Source organism: Pinus tabuliformis, chromosome 2_2, assembly GCF_031772625.1.
Source record: "Pinus tabuliformis cultivar Carrire ecotype Pingquan chromosome 2_2, CPIR1, whole genome shotgun sequence".
In the NCBI taxonomy this organism is placed as follows: domain Eukaryota; kingdom Viridiplantae; phylum Streptophyta; class Pinopsida; order Pinales; family Pinaceae; genus Pinus; species Pinus tabuliformis.
In genome coordinates this window covers 609,845,706-609,872,529 of record NC_142300.1, presented here as the reverse complement: position 1 = coordinate 609,872,529, position 26,824 = coordinate 609,845,706, and the positions used below count along the sequence as shown (strand labels likewise).

The following is a 26,824-nucleotide window of genomic DNA, read 5'->3' as shown; positions in this document are numbered from 1 at the left end:
GAAAGGAGAAAATCACTGTTTGTAATAAATAGATCCAGTAACAGATGCAATTCAATTGTATACCTTATTACAAACTAACAGGTAAAGTAATACCCACAAGCAGAAAAGGGAGAAAATAGAAATGAAAAGGAATGTAGAGAGAATTAAGGTGAAAGGCATACCTTTATATGATGTAAAACTGAGATATTCATATGGTCCCAATATCTTATTTTTCTCAAATTCCCATGCAGTAAATTTATTCTGTATTTGCAGAATCCGACTTTGGTTTAACTCCCCAACCGATGGATCTTTAGGAGGAAAGATCTTCAGGTTCATATCCAGTCTAGGACCTGGTGACCAACTATACCAGGCTATGGATAATTGATTTAAATCCAGGTTCAACTCAGATGTGAGGTAGTCTCCAAACATCTTGATATATGGAGGGAAAAATGAGAAACTAGGACTCTTGAGACAATATCCCACTTCAATGAGAGCTGGCAAACAGTTAGAGTTTGGATTGTGCCCATAGTACTGTGATGAACATGAATATGGACTGCATGTGGTATTGTTGCTGTTTGAGCTTCCACAGGCATCTTCATCACCATTCCCAGTACTGCAAAGTTTAGATATATCATATATCCTCACTTGCCTGCAGACAGGGTTCCCATCCAACCTGACATTTCATCAACGAAACACATGGTTACATGATAGCTAGAAAGTAAGGAACCAAAATTCTGGGTTGAACAATCCGCAATGAGAACATCAATAGTTAAGTAGAATGTACAGCGGGATGTTCAAGTAGTGAGTAATATGTAGTGGAATCGGCAGAGGATCCAAAACTAAAGCTAACAATATATACATTAAGGATTTCATAAGAACAAAATGCTGGTTTGTCCATTCTTTGTGCCTTGACATCAGGTTTTCTCTTCCAAGTCAAAGGGTAAATATATTCCAACTTCCTCCTGTCAATGTCAATGGCAAGAGCAAGAATGGAAAAACCATATATATGTATATATGTATAATAAAATTGGAGATGCACTATAAGGCCGTCAATTTAAAGGAAACCAACAGCATAGAAAGATAAAGGCCAAAATGGCAAAATATTATCTTACCTCAAAGTAATATTTGGAGATGATTCTTCCAAAAGATTTATGTCAGTTACATTATTGTTTCGTAAATCCCTGCAATACGTACAGACAGCATACTTAGCAGTTTATCTTTAAATGTTCAGAATTACAAGTAAAGCAACAAGTTACATAGAAATGCAAATGAATAAAATTGCACGCATAGAAAGGAACTTCTACCACAATTTAAAAGAAGCTATACATGCTATCGGTGGCAAGAAATGCTAAATTTTCTGACCAATAAGCATGAATTAATAGACAACTTACAGTAAGAGTTTTCCGGTAGAATTGAATGAGATGCTTGACCCGTTGTCAGATAGAGCAAAGCCAGTCAGCTGATTGTTATCAAGTAATCTGTAGGAGAAAATAATTCTTCAAATAAGCACATGTTTGGTGCTTTATATTCAGTAATTGTCGTCTGAAAGGCAATACGCTACATTTTTGTTCCCATGGATAATATTCATTTCTATTTTACTTTATTAAGAAAACTTCACCAACGTATTCATATTTTTCTTTCATTTGTGAAGTCGCATCAATATTTCGTGTCAAAGTTAAAGAAAATGTCAAACATGACTCAGTGTAACATCACTTTGTTTCTTTTCTTTGTGTGCCGCTTTACCAATAATGAATGACAGTTGGTGAGAATCCACTTTGCTATGACAATATCCATGATGCCAGAATATGAAGACGTTCATTTTCGGTGTCAATGTAATACAAACTGAAAGTAACGTGATTTGCGAAAGCAACTTATAGCCAATACAAGGGGTTCTTACAATTTTTGAAGTAAAGGCAACCCTGCAAAGCTTGATGGTATTGGTCCTCTAAGCTTGTTATGTGATAGATCACTGCAAGATTGTGCAAGACAATAATCAAATGAAAAATCCTAGCAATGCAGATCAGAAATGTAAATGTGTGCAAATATATCTAAGAGTCATTACTTATGTCAGATCAATGGCTGGACTTTAAGTTATTTTTCCAGAATAACAAAAGTGTAAATTTGATCCTGAGAAATTTTACATAGTAGTAATGTTTGAAGAAAGCTTATTTGATGGAATGCTTCCTGTCAGCTCATTATAACTCAGATCTCTGCATAGTAAATAAGAATGTTTAGCATAAAAGAATCCAATAGATTGTCATCTTGGACACATCACTGACTGAAAGGAACTTCATAAAGATTAAAAGTGGAAGAAACATATCCAATGTAGTTGCATCTGCAAATACAGTTGAATTTCTTAACTTACAAATAGCTGAGAGAAGGTATGGTACTAAAGTCTGGTATAAACCCGTGTAAGCCGCAATTTCTGAGGCTCCTGCAGGTAAAAATCAACACACCTTAGCAAAGTATACATACGCTTGACCATTACAGATATTAATAAGTTAGAAGGGAGATCCTTGACTCGGTAAAAGAATAACTATGCAACCCTTTTAAGGAAAACAAATATATGCTTGAGTATTACTTCTTCAACTCACCACTAAGTGGAAAATGTCCTAATCCACAGATGCAACCTCAAGGTAAGCCTAGGAGAAGTACCAGTGTCACCTCAGTATAATTCTCCTCTCAAATTTTCCTAGCTCGCTTTAGGCCAAGGGGGGTATACCTAGATGTTGTCATTAAATGAACTAAGTATATAAATAACATATCAAATGAGAGCCTTAGACTTTGGATGTAAATCTGATTTATGATGAAGTGTAATGTACTGATTTACACTTAGAAATACCACCAAATGAGCTAAACTCAAGTAGAGATAAGATTTGCAAAGTGAAAAGGATTTAACACAGAAGATACAATAATGTGATGTTCATACAAATAAATTTCAGCTCATATCCAGGTTGAAAAACCCCTAATCCATAGACACAACATTGAGAAACCTAGGAGAAGTACCAGTGGCACCTCAGCACAGTTCTCCTCTCAATTTTTGCTAGCTCTTTTAAGGCCAAGGAGGGTAACCCTAGATGTTGTGATTAAATGACCAATTCTATTGATAATATATCTAATGAGATCCTTAGACTTTGGATGTAAATTTGATTTACGATGAAGTATGATATATTGATTTACACTTAGAAATATCACCATGTGAGTTAAACTCAAACAGAGATAAGACTTGCAAAGAAGATTTAACACAGAAGATACAATAATGTTATGTTCATACAAATAAATTCCAGCATTAAGAGACGAAAGCATACACCAACTAAATCCAACTAGACATAAAAAAAAACCACACATTAAATCTATAACACAAATCTGGTTTATGGTATATTTGAAGGTAATTTCCAGATACGAAGAAGTGGTGAAAACCACTTTTTAAACCTGTTTAAAGATATGAAAAAAATAACCAATAGGTAGCTTGCAAATCTTATTTTTATTGCAGAAATTTAATTTCTAGATTTGCATAGTGTAAAGATAACCCAAGCAATTGATATGAAAAATGAAAAACAAGTTAGTCTTAACCATAATTTTGATTGAAGAATGAACTTTAAGTGGAGTTTCAGAATTATGATCAAATAAAATCAAGTCTAAAATGAAAGGTTAGTGTCTATGTAAAATATATAGAATTGACCTGAAATCCAATTTATGATATTTAGAAATTTATATCAGATTTCATAAAACAAAGAAATGTAAATGATTTTTTATTTGTTAAATGGTAGTCGAAGGGAGAGATAAGGGACAAGTAAACCCTAGGGCTTATGGAGTCATGCAAACAATCTAAGCGGGATATTTTTTTATGCAATTAGGATTGGAATGTTGCATAAAGAATGCTATAACCACCTTATGATAGTAAAAGCACCATTGGAGCCGCTTTCTACCTAGGTGGTTGTCTTGTATCATGTTTGAGAAAAAAGCAGTCTTCAGTCTCCTTATCCACAACAGAAGCAGAATACATAGCAGCAACAACTTGTTGTATGCAGGTCCACTAGATGAATCAAATATTGCAGGATCTTCAGGTGAAGTTTGATAAGCCCATTCTGATGTTATGCGATAACACCAACACTATTAGCATCTCCAAGAATCATGTCATACCCTCAAAAACCAAACACATTCCTATCGAATATCATTTTGTTCATGAGCAGGTTGCGGAGAGGAACATAAAGGTGGAATATATTGGGACAAAGGAGCAAATAGCTCACATATTCACTAAACCTTTACCGCGTGAGACATTTGAGTATCTTCGACAAAAACTTGGGATTCTCCCAAGTTCACATTGAAATGCCTTTTATCTACCCAAGTAGACAGGGGAGGAGAGGCAAGTTACAAGTACACATCAGCTAGCAGATTGTCAAGGGGACTCATCCTTCACCATTGATGTCAAAGGGGGAGAGAAAGTGGGTTAGGAAGATGAGAGGCATGGAGTCAAGGGGAGCAGTGATCACAGGGGGAGTATGTGTGTTTCCATCAATGCCAAAGGGGGAGATTGTTGATATGTGATTGTGATTGATGTCAATCCAAGAAGCACCAGACGATGCCCCGCTTTTGTCAAAAATCCCAATCCAGCGTATATCACAAAAGTAACAAGAATAACATCAAAATCACGTACTTACATGCAGTAGAGTATATCCAACCATTCACAAATGACAATAAAGAAGCTCCAAGAGAAGATAAACCAATAACCATACATCAAAATTCATCCATAAATGCTCCAATTCATCCTCCAACAAAAAGTGCGAAATTCTCTAAAGAAGAGAGAGATCCAATCCAAAGTGATGATGAGAAATGATCTCACCTCACTTGTATTTATACACATCTAAGGAGTTTGAATTAGCCTCCTTGGCCTACATAAGCCCCAAAAATAAAATAATGTGCTAATAATACAACCTTTTGGTGACAAGCCCACCAAACTAGCTCACAAATGAAAAAGTAAGCCTCTCAAGAGGTCAAATAATAATTTATGCATGTCGTAGGGCCCTCTAAGAGGCCTAATGTGTGAAAATTCTATCACTACAGCGACTGATTTACTTTTCCTACTTATTTCATCATAAGTTATTCATGAAATTACTTTAACAAACATTAAAATAAATATTGCTGCAGATATCACACCGTAATACAGAAACAAATATATGCACACATTGACACAGTTATTTTGGACTAATGTCCCCGAAAAAACCCAATGTGGGAAAACCGGTGCAGCAAGGGAGGAATTTATTATTCAGCAATTTTCTTGTACAACAAGGTGCCAAATTGGCTTACCCACAGATAGACAACCTTCCAACACTTTTCTAAACCCAGCGTAGCCCCTATTGACCTCTACTATAGCCTAAAACCCTTTGCGTCAGCCTGAAACCTTCTGCGTCAGCCTACTGAGGCTCTGCGCAGCCTCTCTGGGCTTCTGCGCCACTCCTGCAGCCTCTGCGTGGATGACGCAAGCCCTTCTAGCACTACACAGTCTCTGCTGCTTTTGCGTGGCTTCCTCTGGCTCTACGTCAGCCTCTTCTGCGCTGATCTGTTGTTTCTTTGTTCCGTACTTGCTGCCTCCTGATTGCTCTCCAGACCACTAGTTCAATTTCTCAGCAAACCCTGCTCCAAAAATTGAACTAACTGGTCTCCCTCAGTTTGTTCTCCAAGTGCCCCTCAAGCCTCCTCTTATAGTTTTTTCTATTGACATCTCAACGGTCGAGATTAAGTCCCTAATCAACAGCTAAGATTAGATCTGGATTGATACATGTCTTTTGGACCATTCTAACACAGAATCATATTAATACACCTTAATACTCCATTAAAAATATTAATTATTTTAATATCTCCTTATCTGTTTAGAATCTGCCCAAACCCTTTCTGGGTATTGGAGATCTTATGTGCCCCAACCTCTCCAGCAAATTTCATGGCTAGAGCACATCCGATACTACCCCAAATCAACACTCCCTCTTAGCAAGGACTGTGCTCTAGCAATACTCCTCACTGAGTATTACTCTGATCATCCAGCATTGGTACCTATGATGATGCTAGGCCTTCCTGCACAACATCCTTTGCATTGCTGCCTCCTGTACTGTTGTTCATGACTCTACTATTGCCATTGTTGCATCTGTACGACAACTCCCTCTACATCCGTGTTGCTGCTAGTCCTTTCTCCCAACACTACATCCGCACTGCAACTTCCTCTGCATCTGTGTTGCTGTTGGTCCTTTCTCCCAACACTGCATCTGCACTGCAACTCCCTCTGCATCTGTGTTGTTGTTGGTCCTTTCTCCCAACACTGCATCTGCACTGCAACTCCCTCTTCATTCGTGCTGCTAACACACTACTTCTAAAAGGGGTTCTTTACCATCCCCATCTTTTCCCTGAAGTAGTCAAATTTTGACTTTCCAAGGGCCTTGGTGAGGATATCTGCCACTTGTTCCCCTGTTGGAGTCTAGCTCAACTGTACAACTCCTCGTTGGACACAATCTCTGACAAAGTGACACAGGATATCAATATGCTTTGACCTATCATGAAATACTGGATTCTCAGAGAGTTTGATGCAACTCTGCTTATCACACATGATCCTGGTCGCCTCCATATTTCTTCTCAATACGTTTACCAGCAGTTTTCTAAGCCATATGGCCTCACACGAAGTTGAGCTTGCTGCCATATATTCTGCCTCAGACGAGCTCAGAGCCACAGACTTCTGTTTCCTACTGCACCATGAGGTTATTCCTGATCCAATGTTGAAACAGTACCCAAAGGTACTTTTCTGATCCACTGAACTTCCTGCCCAATCTGCATCAGTAAATCCACTCAACCTGATATCCTTCCCCTTATTGTACAAGAGCCCATAATCAATTGTTCCCTGTAAATACCTGAGAACGTGCCTTGTTGCTGCCCAGTGAGCCCTCTTTGGTTTCACCATGAATTGACTGAGGGTGTTCACAGCGTAGCAAATATCTGGCCTGGTATTGACTAGATACATCAGGGACCCTATGAGCTGTCGGTATAGGGTGGGATCGACATCCTTGTCTTCTGATGCATCAATCTTCTTCCAGTTGGTGATCATTGGCGTAGCCATAGGTCTAAAATCTCCCATCCCGAACCCTTCAGGATTTCTGTAGCATACCTTCCTTGCCCAAGGAAGATTTCTACTTTCTGCTGCCAAACTTCTAACCCTAGGAAATAGTGCATTCATCCCAGATCCTTCATATCAAACTCTGTGGCTAGATTCTTCTTGTAGTCTTCAATGAGTCTGGATGATCCTATCAGGAAGAGATCATCCACATATAATACTAAGATAAGTGGCTCGCTCTCTATGACCAGATAGTAGAGATTCGGATCCACGTCACTCTTGACAAACCCCATCTTCTGCAAGTAGCCATCTATTCGACCATACCACGCTCTTGGTGCCTGCTTCAGCCCATACAAGGCTTTCTTCAGTCTGCATACATGAGACTTCTTCTCATGAGTTTCAAAGCCCTCTGGTTGTTCAATGTATACTTCTTCTTCTATTACCCCGTTCAGAAATGTCATCTTGACATCCATCTGATGGATCTCCCATCCCATCTGGGTTGCAAGAGATATCACGGTCCTAATAGATGTATACCTGGCTACCAGGGCGAAGGTTTCCTCATAGTCAATCCCTTCCTTTTGAGCATACCCCTTAGCCACAAACCTAGCCTTGTATTTTTCAATACTGTCGTCCGCAGCATATTTGATCTTGTAGATCCATCTTGAACCTACCACAGATCTGTCTTGAGGCCTTGACACCACCTCCCAAACATCGTTTACCATTATGGAGTTATACTCCTCCACCATCGCATCTAGCTAGACCTGATGCTGAGCTGCCTCCTTGAAGCTGGCAGGCTCTCCATCTTGAGCTACTAACGCCTGATACCTGTCTGGCTGTTTTTGCTCCCTTTTACTATTCCTTGGCTCTCCGATGAAGTTCTCTGCATCACGCAGAATCTGACGAAGTTCCCTGCTGGTTCTTCCTCTGCCAACAGGTGCTTCTGTTCGCTCCTCTTCCTCATCCTGAGAATCTTCCTGATCTGAGGAAGGATTCTTCACTTCCGTTGGTTGAAGAGGCATGACCAACGGATCCTCTTTCGACTGCTCCTTGGAAGGCATTTCGCGAGATCTTCTGAAAGCTTTGTCCTCCATGAACTTTACATCTCGTCGTACTACTACCTTCCTACTCCCTGGAAGATAGATCCTGTATGCCTTAGCGTTCTTGCTATATCCTGCTAGATACCCCTTTTCTGCAGTCTGATCCAGCTTCTTCCTCTTTTCTTCGGGTATGCGACAATATGCCAAACTCCCAAATATCCTGAAATGACTGACTTCAGGTGTCTTCCCAGTGAAGACTTTCTCTGGAGTAATCTTGCCCAATGCCTGATGAGGAGTCCTGTTCTGAACGTAGATAGCTGTGTTGCATGCTTCTGCCCACAGGAATTTTGGCATATCCTGATCATACAGCATGGCCCTAGCTGCTTCTACAATAGTCCTGTTTTTCCTTTCTGCCACCCCATTCTGCTCCGAATTGTAGGGAGTTGTCCACTCTCTTCTGATGCCCTCCTTAGCGCAATAATCAGTGAAGTCCTTATCGACATATTCTCCACCATTATCTGAGCGCAAGACTTTTATTTTCTTACCTATCAGATTCTCCACTAGAGCCTTGAACTCCTTGAATCGACAGAAAACCTCATCCTTGGTTTTCAGAAAATAGATCCAAGTTTTCCTCGAGTGGTCATCAATGAAGGTAAGGAAATACTCGGCACCACTGAGAGCTTTGACGGACATAGGTCCGCAGATATCTATGTATCAATCCTAGTATACTCTTGGCCCTGTGGTTGCTCCTAGCAAATGCCACCTTGGCATACTTTCCTATAGCGCATCCCTTGCATACATCATCTCGTTCCATACTCAGATCCGAAACTCCTGTTACAATGCTCCTGAGAATTCTCAGAGCTCCATGGTGTAAGTGACCCATCCTTCTATGCCATAGTTCGTTCAAGTCCTTGTCCCCATGACTACCTATTAGTGCCATTGGAGATTCTAGTTGTAATCTGTATAACCGATTCCTTTTGATCTCGATCTGCACTTTCTTTTTCCAGCTCGGGTGTTTGACATATACCTTTTCCTTGATGAAGTAGACGTCATAGCCCTTGCCTTGTAGTTGTGACACGGAAAGTAAGTTCATCCCCAATCCTAGCACATGCAGCACATTTGTGGCACGGAACCGCTCTCCCGATTCTGTCTGAAAAACTATGGTACCCTTTCCTACTGGAGTACAATTTGCCTTGTTCCCCATGGTGATCTGAAAGTTCATCTTCTCTTCTCGATATTCTGAAAAACACTCCGGGATTCCCGTCATATGCCACAAGGCTCCACTGTCTATATACCATGCTTCTGATGATGAAGCACTAGTCATGCACGCCACTTCTTCTTCCAACCTGGAAGCCAACATAGAGAAATCGAAGTCTCTCTCTCTTGTGCAATCTTCTAAAAATCTACGTGAGTTCCCTGAGGTGGATGCCTCTGCATCGTGGTCTCGACCCATAACTTATTTTCCTTTTTTGTCTCTGATTACTTGCTCTGATACAGTGTTACTTGGGAGCGGGAGCGGGAGCGGGAGCGGGAGCGGGGAGCGGGAGCGGAAGCGGGAGTGGGAGCGACCATTTTCAGAAGCTCCCGGTTTGGGAGCGAATCCCGGAGCGATTTTTTAAAAATATATATATTTTTTATATTTTTTAATTTTTGATACATATATGTCAACAAAAACATGTAGAATGATGAAATAGACATAAAAAACATAAAAAAACATAAATTGATCATTGAACCATATCACATCAATCATCTAGAAATTATAATCGTCATCAACCTTAGTAAAATAATAAATTAAAATAACATTCAATTCAATAACATTTATCATCATTGATCACCAAAGTAACAAGTTGTACTTGTAAGCCAAGTTTAACCATTACAAGAAGTAATATCGAAGATATTTCTAAGTCCTAACTTCTAACTGTTAACATGATATGAAATGTTAAAAATTTATAAAATGAAACATGAATAATGAGATGAAATGAAACAACTTTAGTCTTTCACAAAGCATCATATTCATAATTCACAATCATTACCAATGAGTTATAATTGCCAAGGCCCAACTTCAAACTTCAAATTTTCATTGTCACAGTGATATAATGTTTACAAAAAATATCATAATGTCATAATGATATGAAAGAGTCAAGAGTCAAGAGTCAAGGACTCAAAACTCAACACTGAACAGTTATGAAAACTAAAGTGACAAGTCTAATAGAAACTAAAAAAGACAAGTAAACTGTAAATCTACAAGTGGCCCTTGCCACGAGAGTCTCCAGGAGTATAAGTAGGTCGTGGCGGTCTTCTAGGAGTCTCCCGCCCAGACCGACGACCAGAACTAGAGCCTCCACGCGAGGGTGTCGATGGAGGTGGCGACAGCAATGGAACAAGACTCGGGCCCCGAGAACTGCTACTGGATGGTGGAGGTGGAGGTGGCATGGCTGCTGCAGCTGCTTCAGCTTCATCCCGTACAAGCTCATCTTCTAGTTCTTCCATATGTACAATGCCATCCTCCAAATTGTCGTCCTCAGGGTGATTGTCCCAAATTTTATATGTGGGATCTTCATTAGCCCGATCACAGTAATGGCTCAACAACCTCAAATTGTAGTGCACATAAACCAAGCTTTCTGCTCGGTTTTCGTTGAGCCTGTTTCTTTTCACATTATGTATATAACTGTAGGTGCTCCAACACCTCTCTGCAGAAGAAGAATTTACAACCTGTGCAAGAACTTTCAATGCCAATTTTCGCAAAAGTCCGTCGCCGCCATATGTTTCCCACCATGTGAGAGAATCAAATTTATCTTTGTCGTCCATTGCATGGAAGTTACCATACAAACCACTGCCAGTGAAGTATCTGCCTATTTCAAGGCACACAGCTGCACATTCCTCCCTGTCAGGCACCAACTTTTCTAATGCATCCAGATATCCTTTAGTTACCTCTCGATCTAAATGGGGTTTGGTCCTAACACCACCCCCTGCTGCAGGTTTGCCCAACCAAGAATCTGAGTAGTATTTTGGCGTAAGGATATACGCCAAGCAATGTAGTGGAAGGTTAAGCCTTTTCCACCGTTCACACACACAATCGTGAATCAGATTGTACAAGTCGGGATCTCTGTTATTAACAATGTCTTTTATTTCCCCCAACATGGTATCCATTTGCTCATACACCTCGCCAATCACTGGTTTGTCTGTATCTGCAAACCGAATCATGTTATAAATTGGCTTGGTGAAATCCAATACCTGTCTCACAGTTGTCCAAAACTGCCCATCAAGAGCGGCCTCCTCCACCGTTTCAAAACCTGCAATGTCAGCTACATTTGTAGCCCTTTCCTTTAACACCTGCCAATTTGGACTTGATACCATGCTAGCTAAACCCTCTCTTACCTTCAAAAGGCGCCTGAAGGTGAGGTAATAGCTACCAAATCTAGTCCTCGCAATCTTCAGCAACTCCAATCTCGAGTGACTGCGGAAAAGGCCATGGGTATTGCTATGATTTGTAATAAATTTTATCATTTTTTTTCCTCTCTTGTACAAATCACCAATCCATTGGTATTGTTCATTTTTGTTTTTGACAATATCATGCAACAGAAGGTTCAATGTGTGAACCAAACATCCAGACCAAAATATGTTCAGGTATCTATCCTCAATAATTGCTCCCGCTGCCTTACAATTAGGAGCATTATCAGTGATGACTTGGATGACATTGTATGGGCCAATATGCTCAATTGTTTCAAGCAATGCTTCTGCAATGTTGATAGCGGTCTTGAACTTGTCTGAGTAATCATGTGCAGCTAGAAAAATGGGACCACTTCGGGACACAGCAAGAACACTTATCAATGGCTTGCCTTTTACATTTGTCCATCCATCAGATACAATGGACACCCCATTGTCAGTCCAAGAACTTGTCATTTTATTCAAAGAATGTGATATTTTTGCTTTTTCATGATCAAGGCCAACTGTTCTTGCCTTGTCATACCCAGGGCTCTTGTATCCTTTAGGGGCATCATTTATGGCAGAAACCATTTCGTGCCAATAAGGTGAGCGTAGAACATTGAATGGTATCCCATTTGCATAGAGGAACCTGTAAATTTTTGAATCCACATCATTCCTACACCCCTCATCAAGGAAATCTGATATGGTTCTACGGCGTAAAGATGATGACCCTGAGCCTCCATGTCCATATCCACTGCCTTGGGAGGATGCTGAAGGAGTTCTTTGTGAGCTTTCAAAGAAACCCCTTGATCTTTTTGCTTTGTATTGGGCGTCCTCCTCTTCCTTTATGTATTTGGCTCTATCTGCTGTTGACACCGCGTCGCAAGTTCTGATTCCTATTTGTTTCTCTCCATCCCATGCCCTTTTCCCGCAAAGGTGTCTTCTCAAACGGGTGTATGAGCCTGTGAAATCAGTGTTGCAATGGGGGCAATGAAATTTAGTGGTTCCACCCCCTCTCCCTGTTTCAGGCCTCTGAACATATTTTCACAATGGAGTTTGGTCTTGTTTAGTTTTTTGACCCTCATGTTCACCCTCCACATCCTCCTCACTGGGGTTTTCACCTATTTGACTTCCTCCGGCTTCTTCATCCACCTCTTCAGTTTCAGGCCCCCTCCGTTTCCTACTCTCCACCACCATAATAACCAGAAAAGGGACCAGGAAGAGGAAAATGCCAATAAAAATCCCCAGGTTCATCGTGTTTGATGTTTGTAGGGTTTGAGTCTTGAATCTGCAAATTAATTTAGTTTATTGGGATTTATTCATTTAATTTATTAATTTAATTTAAATTAATGATCTTTAAACTCAAACAGGTAAATTAAACTAAACAAACTAACTACCTAACCAACTAAACTAACTAAATGATTAAGTTACTTACCTCTGCAAGCTTGCTCCTCGCTCCTTGGCACTTGCTCCTCGCTCCTCAGCTCTGGCTCCTTGCTCCTCAGCTCTTGCTCCTTGCTCCTTTGCTCTTCCTCAGCTCTCAAGCTCAAGCTCAATCTCATTGAAATGATTTTTTTTTGGCCCATTGGGCTTATAAACCAAAAAAAATTAGTTAAATTTTTTTGTTTTTTCGGGTCCGGCGGAATTTTTTTCCGCCGAACCGCTCCCGGAATTTTAAAATTCGCTCCCGGAGCGTTTTTTAATGCCCGGGAGCGATCAGGGAGCGATCGCTCCCCGATCGCTCCCTGGCATTAAAAAGCACTCCGGGATCGCGGGAGCGATCGCTCCCTGAAGCGCTCCCTCACAGACCAGGGAGCGCAAATTTTTTTACGGGAGCGCGCTCCCGAAAATCGCTCCCGTCCGGGAGCGATTTGGGGAGCGCGCTCCCGACCCGCTCCCGTGCCGCTCCCGCCCGGAGCGCGCTTCGGGAGCGGGTTCGAAGGGGGGGGGGGCGCTCCCCGCAACAGTGCTCTGATACCATGTGAAAATTCTATCACTGTAGCAACTGATTTACTTTTCCTACTTATTTCATCATAAGTTATTCATTAAATTACTTCAACAAACATTAAAATAAATACTGCTACAGATATCACACAGTAATACAGAAACAAACATATGCACACATTGACACGGTTATTTTGGACTAATGTCCCCGCAAAAACCCAATGTGGGAAAACCGGTGCAGCAAGGGAGGAATTTATTATTCAACAATTTTCTTGTACAACAGGGTGCCAAACTGGCTTACCCACAGATAGACAACCTTCCAACACTTTTCTAAACCCAGCTTAGCCCCTACTGACCTCTGCTACAGCCTGAAACCCTTTGCGTCAGCCTGAAACCTTCTGCGTTAGCCTACTGAGGCTCTGCGCAGCCTCTCTGGGTTTCTGTGTCACTCCTGCAGCCTCTGTGTGGATGACGCGGGCCCTTCTGGCACTACACAGTCTCTGCTACTTCTGCGTGGCTTCCTCTGGCTCTGCGTCTGCCTCTTCTGTGTTGATCTCCCATCTCTCTATTCCATACTTGTTGGCTCCTAACTGCTCTCGAGACCACTGGTTCAATTTCACAACAAACCCCACTCCAGAAATTGAACTAACTGGTCTCCCTCAGTGTATTCTCCAATTTCCCCTCAAGCCTCCTCTTATACTTTTTTCTGTTGACATCTCAACGGTCGAGATTAAGTCCCTAATCAACGACTAATATTAGATCTAGATTGATCCATGTCTTTTGGACCATTCTAACACAGAATCATATTAATACACCTTAATATTTTATTTTCCCTAAGTTTAGACTTAGGGACTCCATTAAAAATATTAATTATTTTAATATCTCCTGATCTGTTTAGAATCTACCCAAACCCTTTCTGGGTATTGGAGATCTTATGTGCCCCAACCTCTCCACCTAATTTTGTGGCTAGAGCACATCCAATGCTACCCCAAATCAACATAATGAGTTCCATGGGTGCCACAATGAAGAATAGGACTCTCAAAAGTAGTGGACAAGGGGTTGACCCCTTGTAATAACCCGTGGTGCTCCAAATGACTATGGGGGCACAGAAGTGTCCTCATGGTTCTCTAAACAAATTGAAGATGTCTATAGGTTGCCCTCAAGGGCTAGGGTGATAATGTAGGTGTTATAGACATTTTTGGGCACTGCAACCCCAATCATAAATGTCAATAAACCAAGGGCTCTTAAGTCCCTAAAAGTGTTGTTCCAACCCCTAAAAGAACAAGGTCAACTGATTACATCTTCTCCCAGAAGTTCTCCATGAAAAATTACTCAAAACTGGTCAAAACTGGACCATTTCACCTGCTCCATAGGCAAAGTGCGTTGCATCCCACCTGAATACACACAGTAGGTGCGATGCATGTCAAAAAGCCCTTCTATGGGGTGCGATGGGCGAGAAGGGACAAATGGCAGGGTCAATCCGCAAGGTGGAGGAGCATGGAATCTTCCAGAAACCTCTCCTGTGACACTTGCCTCTCTGAATTCAACCAGGGATGAGTAAGAGATCATCAATCTCCAAGTGGAATCAAGAACTATCAGAGAGAAGACACTAATCAAATCTCAAAAGCTGACTCACCTCCCTTGCAGACATCTATATATGGATCCCTCATCCCAGAGATCCAGAGGCTGGAATTTTGTATCTTGTAAGGAAGTGCTGCTGGTTTCTTAGTGCAATATCATAGCATTGGGTGATCTAAGCTTGTCATGAGGTGAATAAGGGCTTCTTGTTGAGAGGATGATGCTGGGTCAGAACAATTGGTTGTAATTCTCTTGGCTCTTTCTTGATTATCAATAAAGCTATTCAAGTTTTCCTCCATACACTTGTGTGATTGATGTTTTATGCATTTGTGTGGTTAATATACATCTGATCCTATATTGCTTATGATAATAGATCTATGTTCTCGTATAGTGTTATGCTGCTTTGATTCTACAAGTACTCTGTGAAGCTGGGTACACAAGAAAGCAAGTAGCAAAGGACTATCAGAAGAGAGAGGAATCGAGCAAGGAACCAAGCGCAAGACAGAGGTTGGTCTCCTTTATTCTTCTCTCATCTATCTCTCATAAAGGAAAACGAAATTAGTTTTAGTTTGTTTGTTTCTAAGGTAGCTACCAGCCTTAGTGGGATTAGCAGCTCTGCATAGACATTATTTCCAGTAACAAAATGGCGACTCCACTGGGGAGCGAGTAGATTGTTTGTTCATCTACATTTGTTTACTTTATAAACTTACAGACGGAGCCTGAAGTCAAGCCAGCTAGCCTTCGAACTGCATTTGCTATGCAAGTGCAAAGTAGATCAACGCTGCTTCAGTCAATCTTCGGGTTTTGTTTATGAATTAAACAATTGATTTACAAGCTCTCTAATTGCCCTTATGGTGGCTCTAGTAACCTCCTTAGATCTACCCCTGTGATTGATTTACTGATTACCACTTGCTTGGCCAAAATCCCTGAACTGAACTGCAAACTGTGACCCGGAACCCAATCAAAGTCTCGTCCCTGGTCCAGCACACTGTCTGTTCTGTGAACTTCAAATGCAGCGCACTGTCTGTTCTGTGAACTTCAAATGCAGCGCACTTCCCGAGTGTAGTAGGTGCGTTGCATTTCAGTTTCACTGTGTTACAAGTGCGTTGATCAGACAAGGCCTTGTTCCTAAATTTTGGTTTCTGTGTTCATTCTTTTTAGCTCTATTCAGGAGTTTTGCTGCCTGTAGTCAATACACCTCTGTTTGAAACCCCTTTCCTTGCTGTTATTCCACCTCCATTGTGCAAAGAACTGTAAATGTTTTTATGTATTTTTTGAGTCATTTTCAGTTCTCCTTTACAAAGAAGTAGTGTAATTGTACTGTCGTTTCTTGATTTGAAAGTGTCGCAAGTGTCGTTTTCAGTCATAGAAGAGAATCTGATTGTTCTTGATAGTCGATTACCCTGTTACTCTTGTATTTGATCTGAATTAGTAGTTTTTCTAGTGTCGAAAGCAAGTTTTCAATTCCAAATAGCAAAGTGTTGTCATTGTCCTCATTTTGTTTTGAAAAGAAACTTGTTAGTAATTGTCGCTTTGAAAAATAATTCAGATTTGCGCTTAGCTTTCTTTTTATCATTTACACATTAAGAAGGCTGAAAACAAATACATGCATGTGCATTTGCATTTAGACTGTTTGTTGGTTTGATTTAGGACAGTGCATATAGTGTGTGCTCTTTGCTCTTTGTTGAAAGAACGCCATTTCTCTTTCCTTAGTAGCTAGGATTTTCATTTGCAGAAAGAAGATTAAACGACTGTTTATCATCTTAGATTGCATTTTAGGAATTGTACATCTACATCATGCGATGAACCTGAAAGGCAAATTTCTTAAGCAAGATCAACTATAAAATAAATTTAATGAATCTAAAAACGCTTTGGAACCTAACGCACAACATCTAGAAGTCTAGGCTAGAGACGTATTCCGGCGTCGTAAAGCCTGGTAACTGTTGTTTTCACTATTGGTTGGGTGATTCCTCCACTTTGAGACAATAAGTGCCAGTACGGACTTGTGCTCCCACGTACCGTCGAGTATATTTTGGGAGACCACAATAGGCTTAATCCTTTATCCATAGGAAGCCGTGTCTACTGCCCTATCGATCGCAATGCACTGAACACAGCATTCGGGAAGATTGACTGCCGTACCGTAAAAAGTATTCTGCAGTTTTGCGATTGGTTTGGTAATCCCTCTGTCTAGATTTCCAGAGCAGTCCCTTTCGTTCCTTTTCAGACTCCTTAACAGAAAAGGTCCATCTGAGCACTTGTCACTTCAGGCTCATTAAAAATCGAAGGCGACTAGAGTCATCTTTTGTTTTTTCTCGACTCTTAAAAATTGAAAAAACAAGTTGTGTCAAAGCGTCTAAAATTTATTTTAAACGGAATAATTATCACCTTTCCTACGTTGGTCTTAGGTTGAGGAAAATGGAGTCCACCAACCAAGGAGTTCCCCTTGGAGGAAATCCTAGTCCCTTCTCCTCTTCGGGAGATGTTGGTGCACCCCATATGGCCACATTGTCGCTTCCAGGATTGACAATTGGTTTGCCCGTATGGCTTTTCTCAACCTCCGTCGTTCAGAACACCACGATTCCTGAACAATCGAGTCAGCAACTAAACGATTCCAGAGTTACCCCCAACCCTCTACTTCGTCCAATTCTTCCTCTCCTCCTTCCTCTTCGCTTGATGAAGCTGGTAAAGCCAAAAATCAAGTACCTGAGAAGAAGAAGGAGAAGAAGAAGAAAGAGAAGAAGAAGAAGGAGCCAAAGGCGAAAAGGGGCAACCAAGCATCGTCTAGTGAAAATCCACACACTGCACCGACCAGGCCTAAATCGCCATGTGTCATTTGCAAAGGAGACCACTATCATCGAGATTGTCCTTGCATCCCTCGGATCTTAAGGGACTGGTCTCCTCGTTTGCACAACCCGGTGTCGTCAACCTCTGATGATCATGTTGAAAATACACCGTCAACTAGTGAAAGTGAAGCCCCTAGACAAAAAGGAAAATGTAAATTTCCTTGTAAACTGTGTGAAGGCGATCACGCCGTACACCGTTGTCCCTTCTTAGATGAGGCTAAAAGAGTTTTGGACGACCGTCCAGTTTCACCGTTACAGCTTCCTCCTGGATATAAGAAACTCTTGCCGAGTCCGTCACTAGTTGAAAATCCGGCTGACACGCCCTTGTGGTCGGCCGAAGCGTCTATCATTGAAGATAAACCATCTGAATCCACACCAGACGAAAGTCAAAAGGTCGAGGCAGCAGTTGACCCGGTCTTGCCTTCAGAGGTTCCATCTTCAGATGATACAGTCACCGAAGAGAACAAGGATGACACCGTCCAAATTCTTTTCGTAAGCACAGACTCCGATGAACATGGGGGCAACTTACCCGTTCCTTTACCGCAGGAAGGAAGTTCGTCAGAGTCGTATCCGGCCGTCTATTCGGTCCCACCTCCAAGCAACCTGGTTGTTTCCTTTGACTGGAATCTACTAGGCAGACCCCGTTTACCGACTAGTGTACCATTCCGAATCATCGCTCAAGTATATAGAATGGTTATGGCCGGTACCATCATAGATGAGGGGGCTTCTGTGAGTATCCTTTCCTCAACTGCTTGGAAAGCGCTTGGTTCGCCATCGCTTTTGCCTGAGATGAGAAATCTAACAGGCTTTGACAAAGGAACCAGTCGACTATTAGGGATCCTTACCAATGTGCCCATAACATTGAGAGGGAAAACCGTTCACATGAACGTAATGGTAGTCCAAGGACCCCTGGATTATAATCTACTCCTTGGATGAGACTATATTTATTGCATGGGAGCCATTGTCTCATCACTCTTTAGAGTAATGTGTTTTCTGCACGAAGGAAGAGTGGTCAAACTCGTAGACCAGCTTTCATTTCCCGGTTCACACATAGCAAATAGTCATATACCAACCCTGAATGGTCTTTTCACGCAAGGAATGTCTCATCAATCCCCAGTCCGTCCTCCTGATGAGCGCGAGTGATTCGGAGGATATGACTGAAACCCAGGGGGCATGCACCCTGGTCTGCTTCGGCAGGAAAACTTCGGGTATAGGGTAGGTTTCCACGAAGGATATATGACTAGTCTGACACACCCGTCCGTTTTGGAAAATGGGATTAGACTGGAATAAGATTCCCTCGTCAAAGTTATGTGAGTGGAGGCGTCTGCACCACTCGCCTTTGTCTATTTCGGTAGACATCGCCGAAGAAGTGTTTTGTTTGTAACACAGATAGAACAATCTTTGGTAACCTGAAAGAGGTAAGCCTTTCCTGATAAAACAAATGTTTTGTCTGCAAATTGAGGGGTAACCTCGAAACTCTATTTCACTATACCTGGGGGCATGCAAACCTTTTGGCATGCAAGCGAAGAGCGACCATTTATTTTTTAAATTTATAGGTCCTCTAACCCTTTAAACTCGTAGGATTGGTCGTTTCCTAACTTGCATAAAGAAAGGATCCGGAGCAAAGCTTTGTAAGGTGCAAGCTCCACAAAAATGGCATCTTAGATGAGACATCCTTATTATACGACTGGATCGAGCAGTTTTAACGCGGACTTCAAGCTTGTTAAAAAATAAACATAAGCAATGAGCAAGTGTTTCCCCCAGCGTTTAAGCTCATTTTAAAATAAAAAATGAACCAATTCCCAGTAAATAACCATCGTGAATGTAGTACTTCAGCCTTTGAAGCCTTGGTCGTGTTCTCATCATCACCTCCACTCTGTATTGGCCGATCATTCACCTCCACTTGATTGTTTACCCCTTTTGAGGAACAGCTGCGAAGAGTGATCCTGTTAGCCATCCTTATAACACTGTCGTGATTGGAAAATTCCAAACCTTACCTGGAATTAGCTGCTACCCGAATCTATCACTCGTTCCTCAAAAACGAGTCTCCTTTAAGCTCTTTTCAACTGACTCGTAAAATATGAAAAGATTGCCGAGCCATTGGCCTCTCCAGCTCGTTAAAGTGACCGGAAGTGCTATCCCTCCTTTAGATTTTAATCTTTTTGGACCTGAGGGATTATTACACAAAAAGATCGAGCGCTTGTTTTGTTCGGCTCGTTAAAAGTACCGAAAATTCATCCCTTCTGTATTATTTTATACTTTTTCGGACTTAAGGGATTAGATGACGAAAAAGGATTTTTGGAGTTTCCTTTACGTCCCTTTTCAGACTCTCTAAAATTGAAAAGGACCGAGTTATCTTTGTCGTTAAACTCGTTAAAACCTAATAGCGACAAACTTGTCCATAACAGACAAGAATGAGTTTCACTATCGCTAGGCTCGTTAAAACATAGCGATGGGTTTGCTCGAAGGGAAAATTATAGAACAAGCATATGTTATCCTCCTCAAGCTTGACAAAAATAAAGAGGTACTGGTCAGCAATGACTGGGGAAAAATTGGGAAGAAAACTTGAAGAAACTTTGTTGGTAGCAAGTCGCTCTTGAACATGACACTTTCACTCCGCATCCGAGTCGGGTTGGGTTGTTCCATTCACTGGTCACATCACCATGGTTCCATCACACCATCCACATTTGGGGTTAATGCTACCAATCCATCATGACAGTGTCGCCGATATGTTCAAGAGAAGTCGTTCAGAGAATTCACCTGTGTCTCACCCGCTATAATACATTTTCGCTCCATTCTTTCATGACCGCCACCCTAAACCGTATATCACCAGATCGTTTTCACCTCCATTAAAATCATTTGCTCCGTTCCGTGTCATTGATGTGGGATTCACTAAGGCCCTCCTATGACAGATCGCCTCTTGTCGACATTAGCTCATTATCCAAGAAGTCGATCTAGGAACAACCCTTTCAGTGCTTTGAAGCTTGCATGCCTCAATGGCAAGTTTCTCACTTCCGGCGACAGCTTTACATCAATGGCCTTCGACTGAAAGATTTTGCGTGGTGTTCGACGCCAAGTCCTTTATTCACACCACGTGAATTGTACTGTAGTACCTTGAGGGTCATCATCATTATCGGTGATTCCTCTCGCACCTGTTAACGGCTTACATCATTGGCTGGTAATCAGGCGATGTCTTTCCATGTTCGACTCCAGAACATCTCTCACATGGATCGACTTGTACTTTGAGTGAAGATCAAACGAGATTGAAGACCCCGGATCTAGTTTCATCCATCCGGGCTGCGATATATATTCAAGAAAATAAAGACATCAAATGTACATCATTGCTGCACAGATAATCATCCAATCTAAGGGATGATGGCTCTACCAGAATCATCAGTCTACACTCAGACGATTGTCTGTCTCATGTACATGAAAATGAATTTATAAAGCTAAGCATGGGAATGCCCGCCTCAGCTAGATCATGAAAATATTATGAAGATAATGTATTGTATTGTATCTTATTACAGGTCTCCTTCCAGCTTGAAAGAACTTCAGATCCTCATGATAAAGCATTTCACCCGACATCGACAAATTAACGACCTCATGCTTTAGGGGGCAACTGTTATAGACATTTTTGGGCACTGCAACCCCAATCATAAATGTCAATAAACCAAGGGCTCTTAAGTCCCTAAAAGTGTTGTTCCAACCCCTAAAAGAACAAGGTCAACTGATTACATCTTCTCCCAGAAGTTCTCCATGAAAAACTACTCAGAACTGGTCAAAACTGGACCATTTCACCTGCTCCATAGGCAAAGTGCGTTGCATCCCACCTGAATACACACAGTAGGTGCGATGCATGTCAAAAAGCCCTTCTATGGGGTGCGATGGGCGAGAAGGGACAAATGGCAGGGTCAATCCGCAAGGTGGAGGAGCATGGAATCTTCCAGAAACCTCTCCTGTGACACTTGCCTCTCTGAATTCGACCAGGGATGAGTAAGAGATCATCAATCTCCAAGTGGAATCAAGAACTATCAGAGAGAAGACACTAATCAAATCTCAAAAGCTGACTCACCTCCCTTGCAGACATCTATATATGGATCCCTCATCCCAGAGATCCAGAGGCTGGAATTTTGTATCTTGTAAGGAAGTGTTGCTGGTTTCTTAGTGCAATATCATAGTGTTGGGTGATCTAAGCTTGTCATGAGGTGAAGAAGGGCTTCTTGCTGAGAGGATGATGCTGGGTCAGAACAATTGGTTGTAATTCTCTTGGCTCTTTCTTGATTATCAATAAAGCTATTCAAGTTTTCCTCCATACACTTGTGTGATTGATGTTTTATGCATTTGTGTGGTTAATATACATCTGATCCTATATTGCTTATGATAATAGATCTATGTTCTCGTATAGTGTTATGCTGCTTTGATTCTACAGGTACTCTGTGAAGCTGGGTACACAAGAAAGCAAGTAGCAAAGGACTATCAGAAGAGAGAGGAATCGAGCAAGGAACCAAGCGCAAGACAGAGGTTGGTCTCCTTTATTCTTCTCTCATCTATCTCTCATAAAGGAAAACGAAAGTAGTTTTAGTTTGTTTGTTTCTAAGGTAGCTACCAGCCTTAGTGGGATTAGCAGCTCTGCATAGACACTATTCCCGGTAACAGTAGGAGATGCCACATCATCGTAGAAGTCTTGGATCATCTGCCGAGAGTATGGTGTAGATATGGGGCCAGCTAGGCATGATGGATCAGGTGCATCCTCCTCGTCCAATAAGTGAACCACGAGCAATCTCTGAATAGTTGTGGGGATCCATGAACTGCAATCTGCTGTTGTGGAGGCCCATCGCTCTCAACGCTCACCCTATATGTGTCAATGTAGCCCTCTGGAGGATTAAGACCCCGTATAAGGAGACTAAATCCCAAATGGAAACCATCTGCAATTCTGCAAAGATCCAATGCATCCCCTAGGCTTCCAATACAACAAGTCATTAGAGAAATTGAGCGAATGAGCTTACGTAATCATGGACCATAGGTGGGGACTTCATAATGGCCTGCCCTTCCATAATGGACTTCAGGATGTGTCAATGTCTCCTAAACTCCCAATGGGGTTACAAGTACCTTTTTAGGTGGTTTCAGCTTCTAAAAGGGATAATATAGTCAAGGTACATATGTCAAAAGGTGGTGGCATGTGGCAGATAGGTGAATGAAGCAGCCCTGGGTCACATGCTAGGGCACAAGGGCAACTAATAATAGGGAAGCCCACACTTGGGTTTATAAGGTGTAGGAGGGAGCAATCGTGGTACATGAGGTTCCCTGGCCTCTATTTTTCTACCCTTCTTTATATTCCTTTTTCCTTTTTATGATTTCCTTTGATTAACTACTCAAGGCTCAAGGGGTTAGAGAACGATGTATAAGATATAATAGTGAATTCCCCCTTTAAAGTGGGGCGGTTCATCGCCCATTAGGGGTTGGGACAATCATGGGTTCCTATATGATGAAGAAGGATCATAGAACCTGTTGGAACCAAGGTGATGGCCATAATGATGGGGTAGAGCTCATGTATTGGCTTTTTCCCACGTGCTAAATGTTTTTGTCCCAACCATCTTTTGCATTTTGTGGTACTTTTCTTGTTGAATGTGGCCATATATGCTTTTAACTTTCTTTTTAGCTGCATCAACCTCTGGGCTTCATTCCAAGCCATGACCCAAGGTGTGAGCAAGGGGAAGGGGGGAGTTGACCTTATGTGGACCCAATGAAGGAATGTGGACCCAGGTTGGAGAAATGATGGATGAGGTAATAATGAGTGGAAAGAGGGTAATATAAGCGGATAAGGGAGCGAGACCACGCAACCAAAATCGGGGTTCCCCGTGAAATACCACCCTTGAAACCAAATGTTCAGTAAAAGAGATCCCATGAGACTAGAATCCAAGTTTAATTCCTACAAGGGGTCTACGAGACAGAAGCACAGACCTAGCCCATTATTTCCGCTGAATCCCCCAATTAATCCATGCCCAGAAGTGTTCACGATAAGCAAACTACAAAACTCAATTTCAAAATGAGAAGGCATACATTTACATTCGAGAGGCCCACCTTCAAACATACGATCATAACAGATGGACGAGGGACCACATGGTTGGCTCAAGTGGTGGAGAAAAGGCACAATGAGCTAGTTGATTGCTGCAAGGGGTTGTTGGCTGCCAGCTGAGGACCATCTTGTGTTGGCTCATTAGAGAGGTCTCTTCATTTATGACGAGATTCTATACACTGTCACAAGAAGTTCTTACCAGCAGCTTATATTACAGTGGGACAGCAGTACAATGGCATAGTGCAATGATGTCACAACGGGACAGCAGCAACAGCAAGGTGACCCAAGAAGTTTGAATGCATACTAATGTGATAGTGCAGCAAGATGCATGGGCAGCATAATAGCAGCAATAACATGTGGCAGCGAAAGCACATTGGGACAGCAGCATGGTGCTGCAAGGGACAGCAGCATGTTAAGTGGTACAGCAAGACATGGTGCTTGTTGGAGCTTGGTACTTGGGACAGCAAGCTATGACATGGCACAACAATGCTAAATAGTGGGACAGCAGCAAATGAAATCATGTGTACAACATGGTAATGAAGTCCAACATAGTGATGATGGGTGCAGCGCGATGCAGCACAGTGAGGTGTAGGATGATGACGAGGTGCAGCACTGCGATGGGTGATGGAGTCACCTGGGAGAATCAGTTGAAGTAGCATGTCTTCAACTGAGTTCAGCTACCTCATGTATCATCTACTTAGAGATGATCTATGCTCTTATTTAATATTAGTCAAAGTGTTGACTTCTGTTGTAAATGTACTATCTCTCTCTCTCTTTGTTGAACTATTGAAGAACATATAAGAAGAATTGATCAAGGGTTTCACCACATTGGGGTTTCCCCCTGGCTAGCGCCACATCTTGTGTCCTCTTGTCTTGGCTTGTCTTCTGCGATCTATGTTTATGTTCTATTTGCAATTTACTTTAATGTTGATGTGATTGCTAATCTAGGAAAGATATTGAGCTAACTATGAAAATTGAAATAAATTGCTCTAAGCATAGAACATACCTAAAATTAACATGGTATCAGAGTTGAGGTGAAGACAAAGCCCAAGTAAGAGTGAAATAGCAATCACCGAAGACAGTTGGGAAACAACAAAAGGCTCAATGGGTTCCTCATCCCTCTTCAAATTCACCAAGGGTGAAGTCGAAGCAGAGACATTATCAGAATGGCGCAGTGGAAGCTTCTGATGGCCTTCCCCCCCATCACTTCAATGATAAGTCTAGATCTAAGGGTGGAAGGAAAGGCAGATGCCTTACTTACAATAAGTTCGGCCATTATGCGAAGGAGTGTCCAAATAGCAGGGACACATCACTTGATGAAGATGACAATCATTCCAGGGACATCTTCAATGATCGAAGGAATGACAGGTAATGTAGGTCATCAAGGAAATAGCCGACTCTTCAAAGAAAGAAAGGAACCCCAGGTATGAAGAATCAAATATTGTTTCTGATAAGATAAAGAAGCGTTATCTTGTATTGGCCCTCTCCTTCAGACTCTTTGGGAATCTGGCTTATTGATTGTAGTGCTTCAAGGCACTTCATCGGATAGAAGGGTGCTCTCTCTAATTTGGTAGAGTTGGAAACAATCTTGGGATTATACTTGGAGTCAATGCCACCTATCCCTGAAAGGGTGTAGGGAATGTTACCCCTCAAGTGAATGAGGGCAACTCGATTCATTTACGAGAATCTCTTTATGTACCTGATCGCAAGAAGAACCTAGTGTCCATTCTGGCAATGGAGGTCAAAGGTTTCATGGTGGCATTCATCGATGGAAACATACTTGTTTGAAAATAGAATTTTCAAAGATGCTTTTACTCATGGGTTCAGGGTTGGCAATTTGTATCAAGTTCCAGGATGGTCCATTAGGGATCATGTCAATTGACATATCTCATCTATAGCATCGGAGGTCTACTTATTACGGGACCCTACCCGATGTGAGTTAGATGGTGACAGGGATGCCTAAATTCAAGAAGAGCAAGAACGTACATGTTCGAGATGTACCGAAGGAAAATTTTACAAGGGGACCATTCCCCTCATGTAGCAGGTCCACAGGTTTGGAACAACCTGAGGGGTTTGAGATTCATGATTGGAATCTCATATATGCAAGTGGAAGAAGGCCCTCTATGGCTTGAAACAAAACACCCCGGGCTTAGTATGAGAGGATTGATGGCTATCTGATGAAGTTGAGATTCACTAGGAGTGAAGCCGATCCAAACCATTGCTTGAAGGTTGTGGATGATAGTCCTCTCATACCGGCACCTTCTAAGGATGATTTCTTTCTGATAGGTGCAAACCCTCTCATTTGCAAAAGTAAGAAAGAGTTGGATTCCAGATTTGAAATGGTGAACTGCAAGCCCATGACTACCTCGATGGAGCTTAACTTTAAGAGGTTATGTGGTAGTGATGCCGAACTAGATTTGGGAAATGCCTCTGAGTTCCATAAAATCATTCGCATTGACGTTCTTAGTGAACTTCCGTCCGGATATATGTTTTGCAATTAGCATGTTGGGCTCATATTTTGGTTGAGCCTCACTAGATTGGTGCCAAGAATCTTCTCAGATACCTTCGGGGCACAATATCTCATGGATTGAGATACACTGCCGGAAATATGAAGCTGCATGATTATTCGAATGCTAACTGGGCAGGCAGTGTGGAGGATCTCAAGAGCACTTATGAGTGTTGATTCTCTTTGGGTTCTGCTCGATATTCTGGATGAGCAGGAAGCAGAAGACGGTTGCTTTGAGCACCGCTGAGACCGAATACATAGCTACGAGTATCACCTCGTGTGAAGTTTCCTGGTTGCGAAAGCTCTTCAATGAACTATTTGTACACATGATGGATACCACGG

The 26,824-nt window shown here is 41.8% G+C and overlaps 1 protein-coding gene across 2 annotated transcripts in view; it reads right to left on the bottom strand.

Moving 5' to 3' along the window:
• LOC149194137 (putative LRR receptor-like serine/threonine-protein kinase At1g06840) overlaps nt 1–26,824 on the bottom strand; it is a 296,065-nt gene that overhangs the window by 123,402 nt on the left and 145,839 nt on the right. For both annotated transcript variants that reach the window (XR_016254518.1, XM_089405046.1), the window contains exons 9-14: nt 2,345–2,413; nt 2,121–2,189; nt 1,877–1,948; nt 1,371–1,457; nt 1,092–1,160; nt 162–652 (exon numbers count right to left, since the gene is read on the bottom strand). Coding sequence is in view for 1 of the 2 variants with exons in the window: in XM_089405046.1 (XP_089261172.1) it covers nt 162–652; nt 1,092–1,160; nt 1,371–1,457; nt 1,877–1,948; nt 2,121–2,189; nt 2,345–2,413 (857 nt within the window). In the remaining variant the exon portion in view is untranslated. The remainder of the gene's footprint in view (nt 1–161; nt 653–1,091; nt 1,161–1,370; nt 1,458–1,876; nt 1,949–2,120; nt 2,190–2,344; nt 2,414–26,824) is intronic.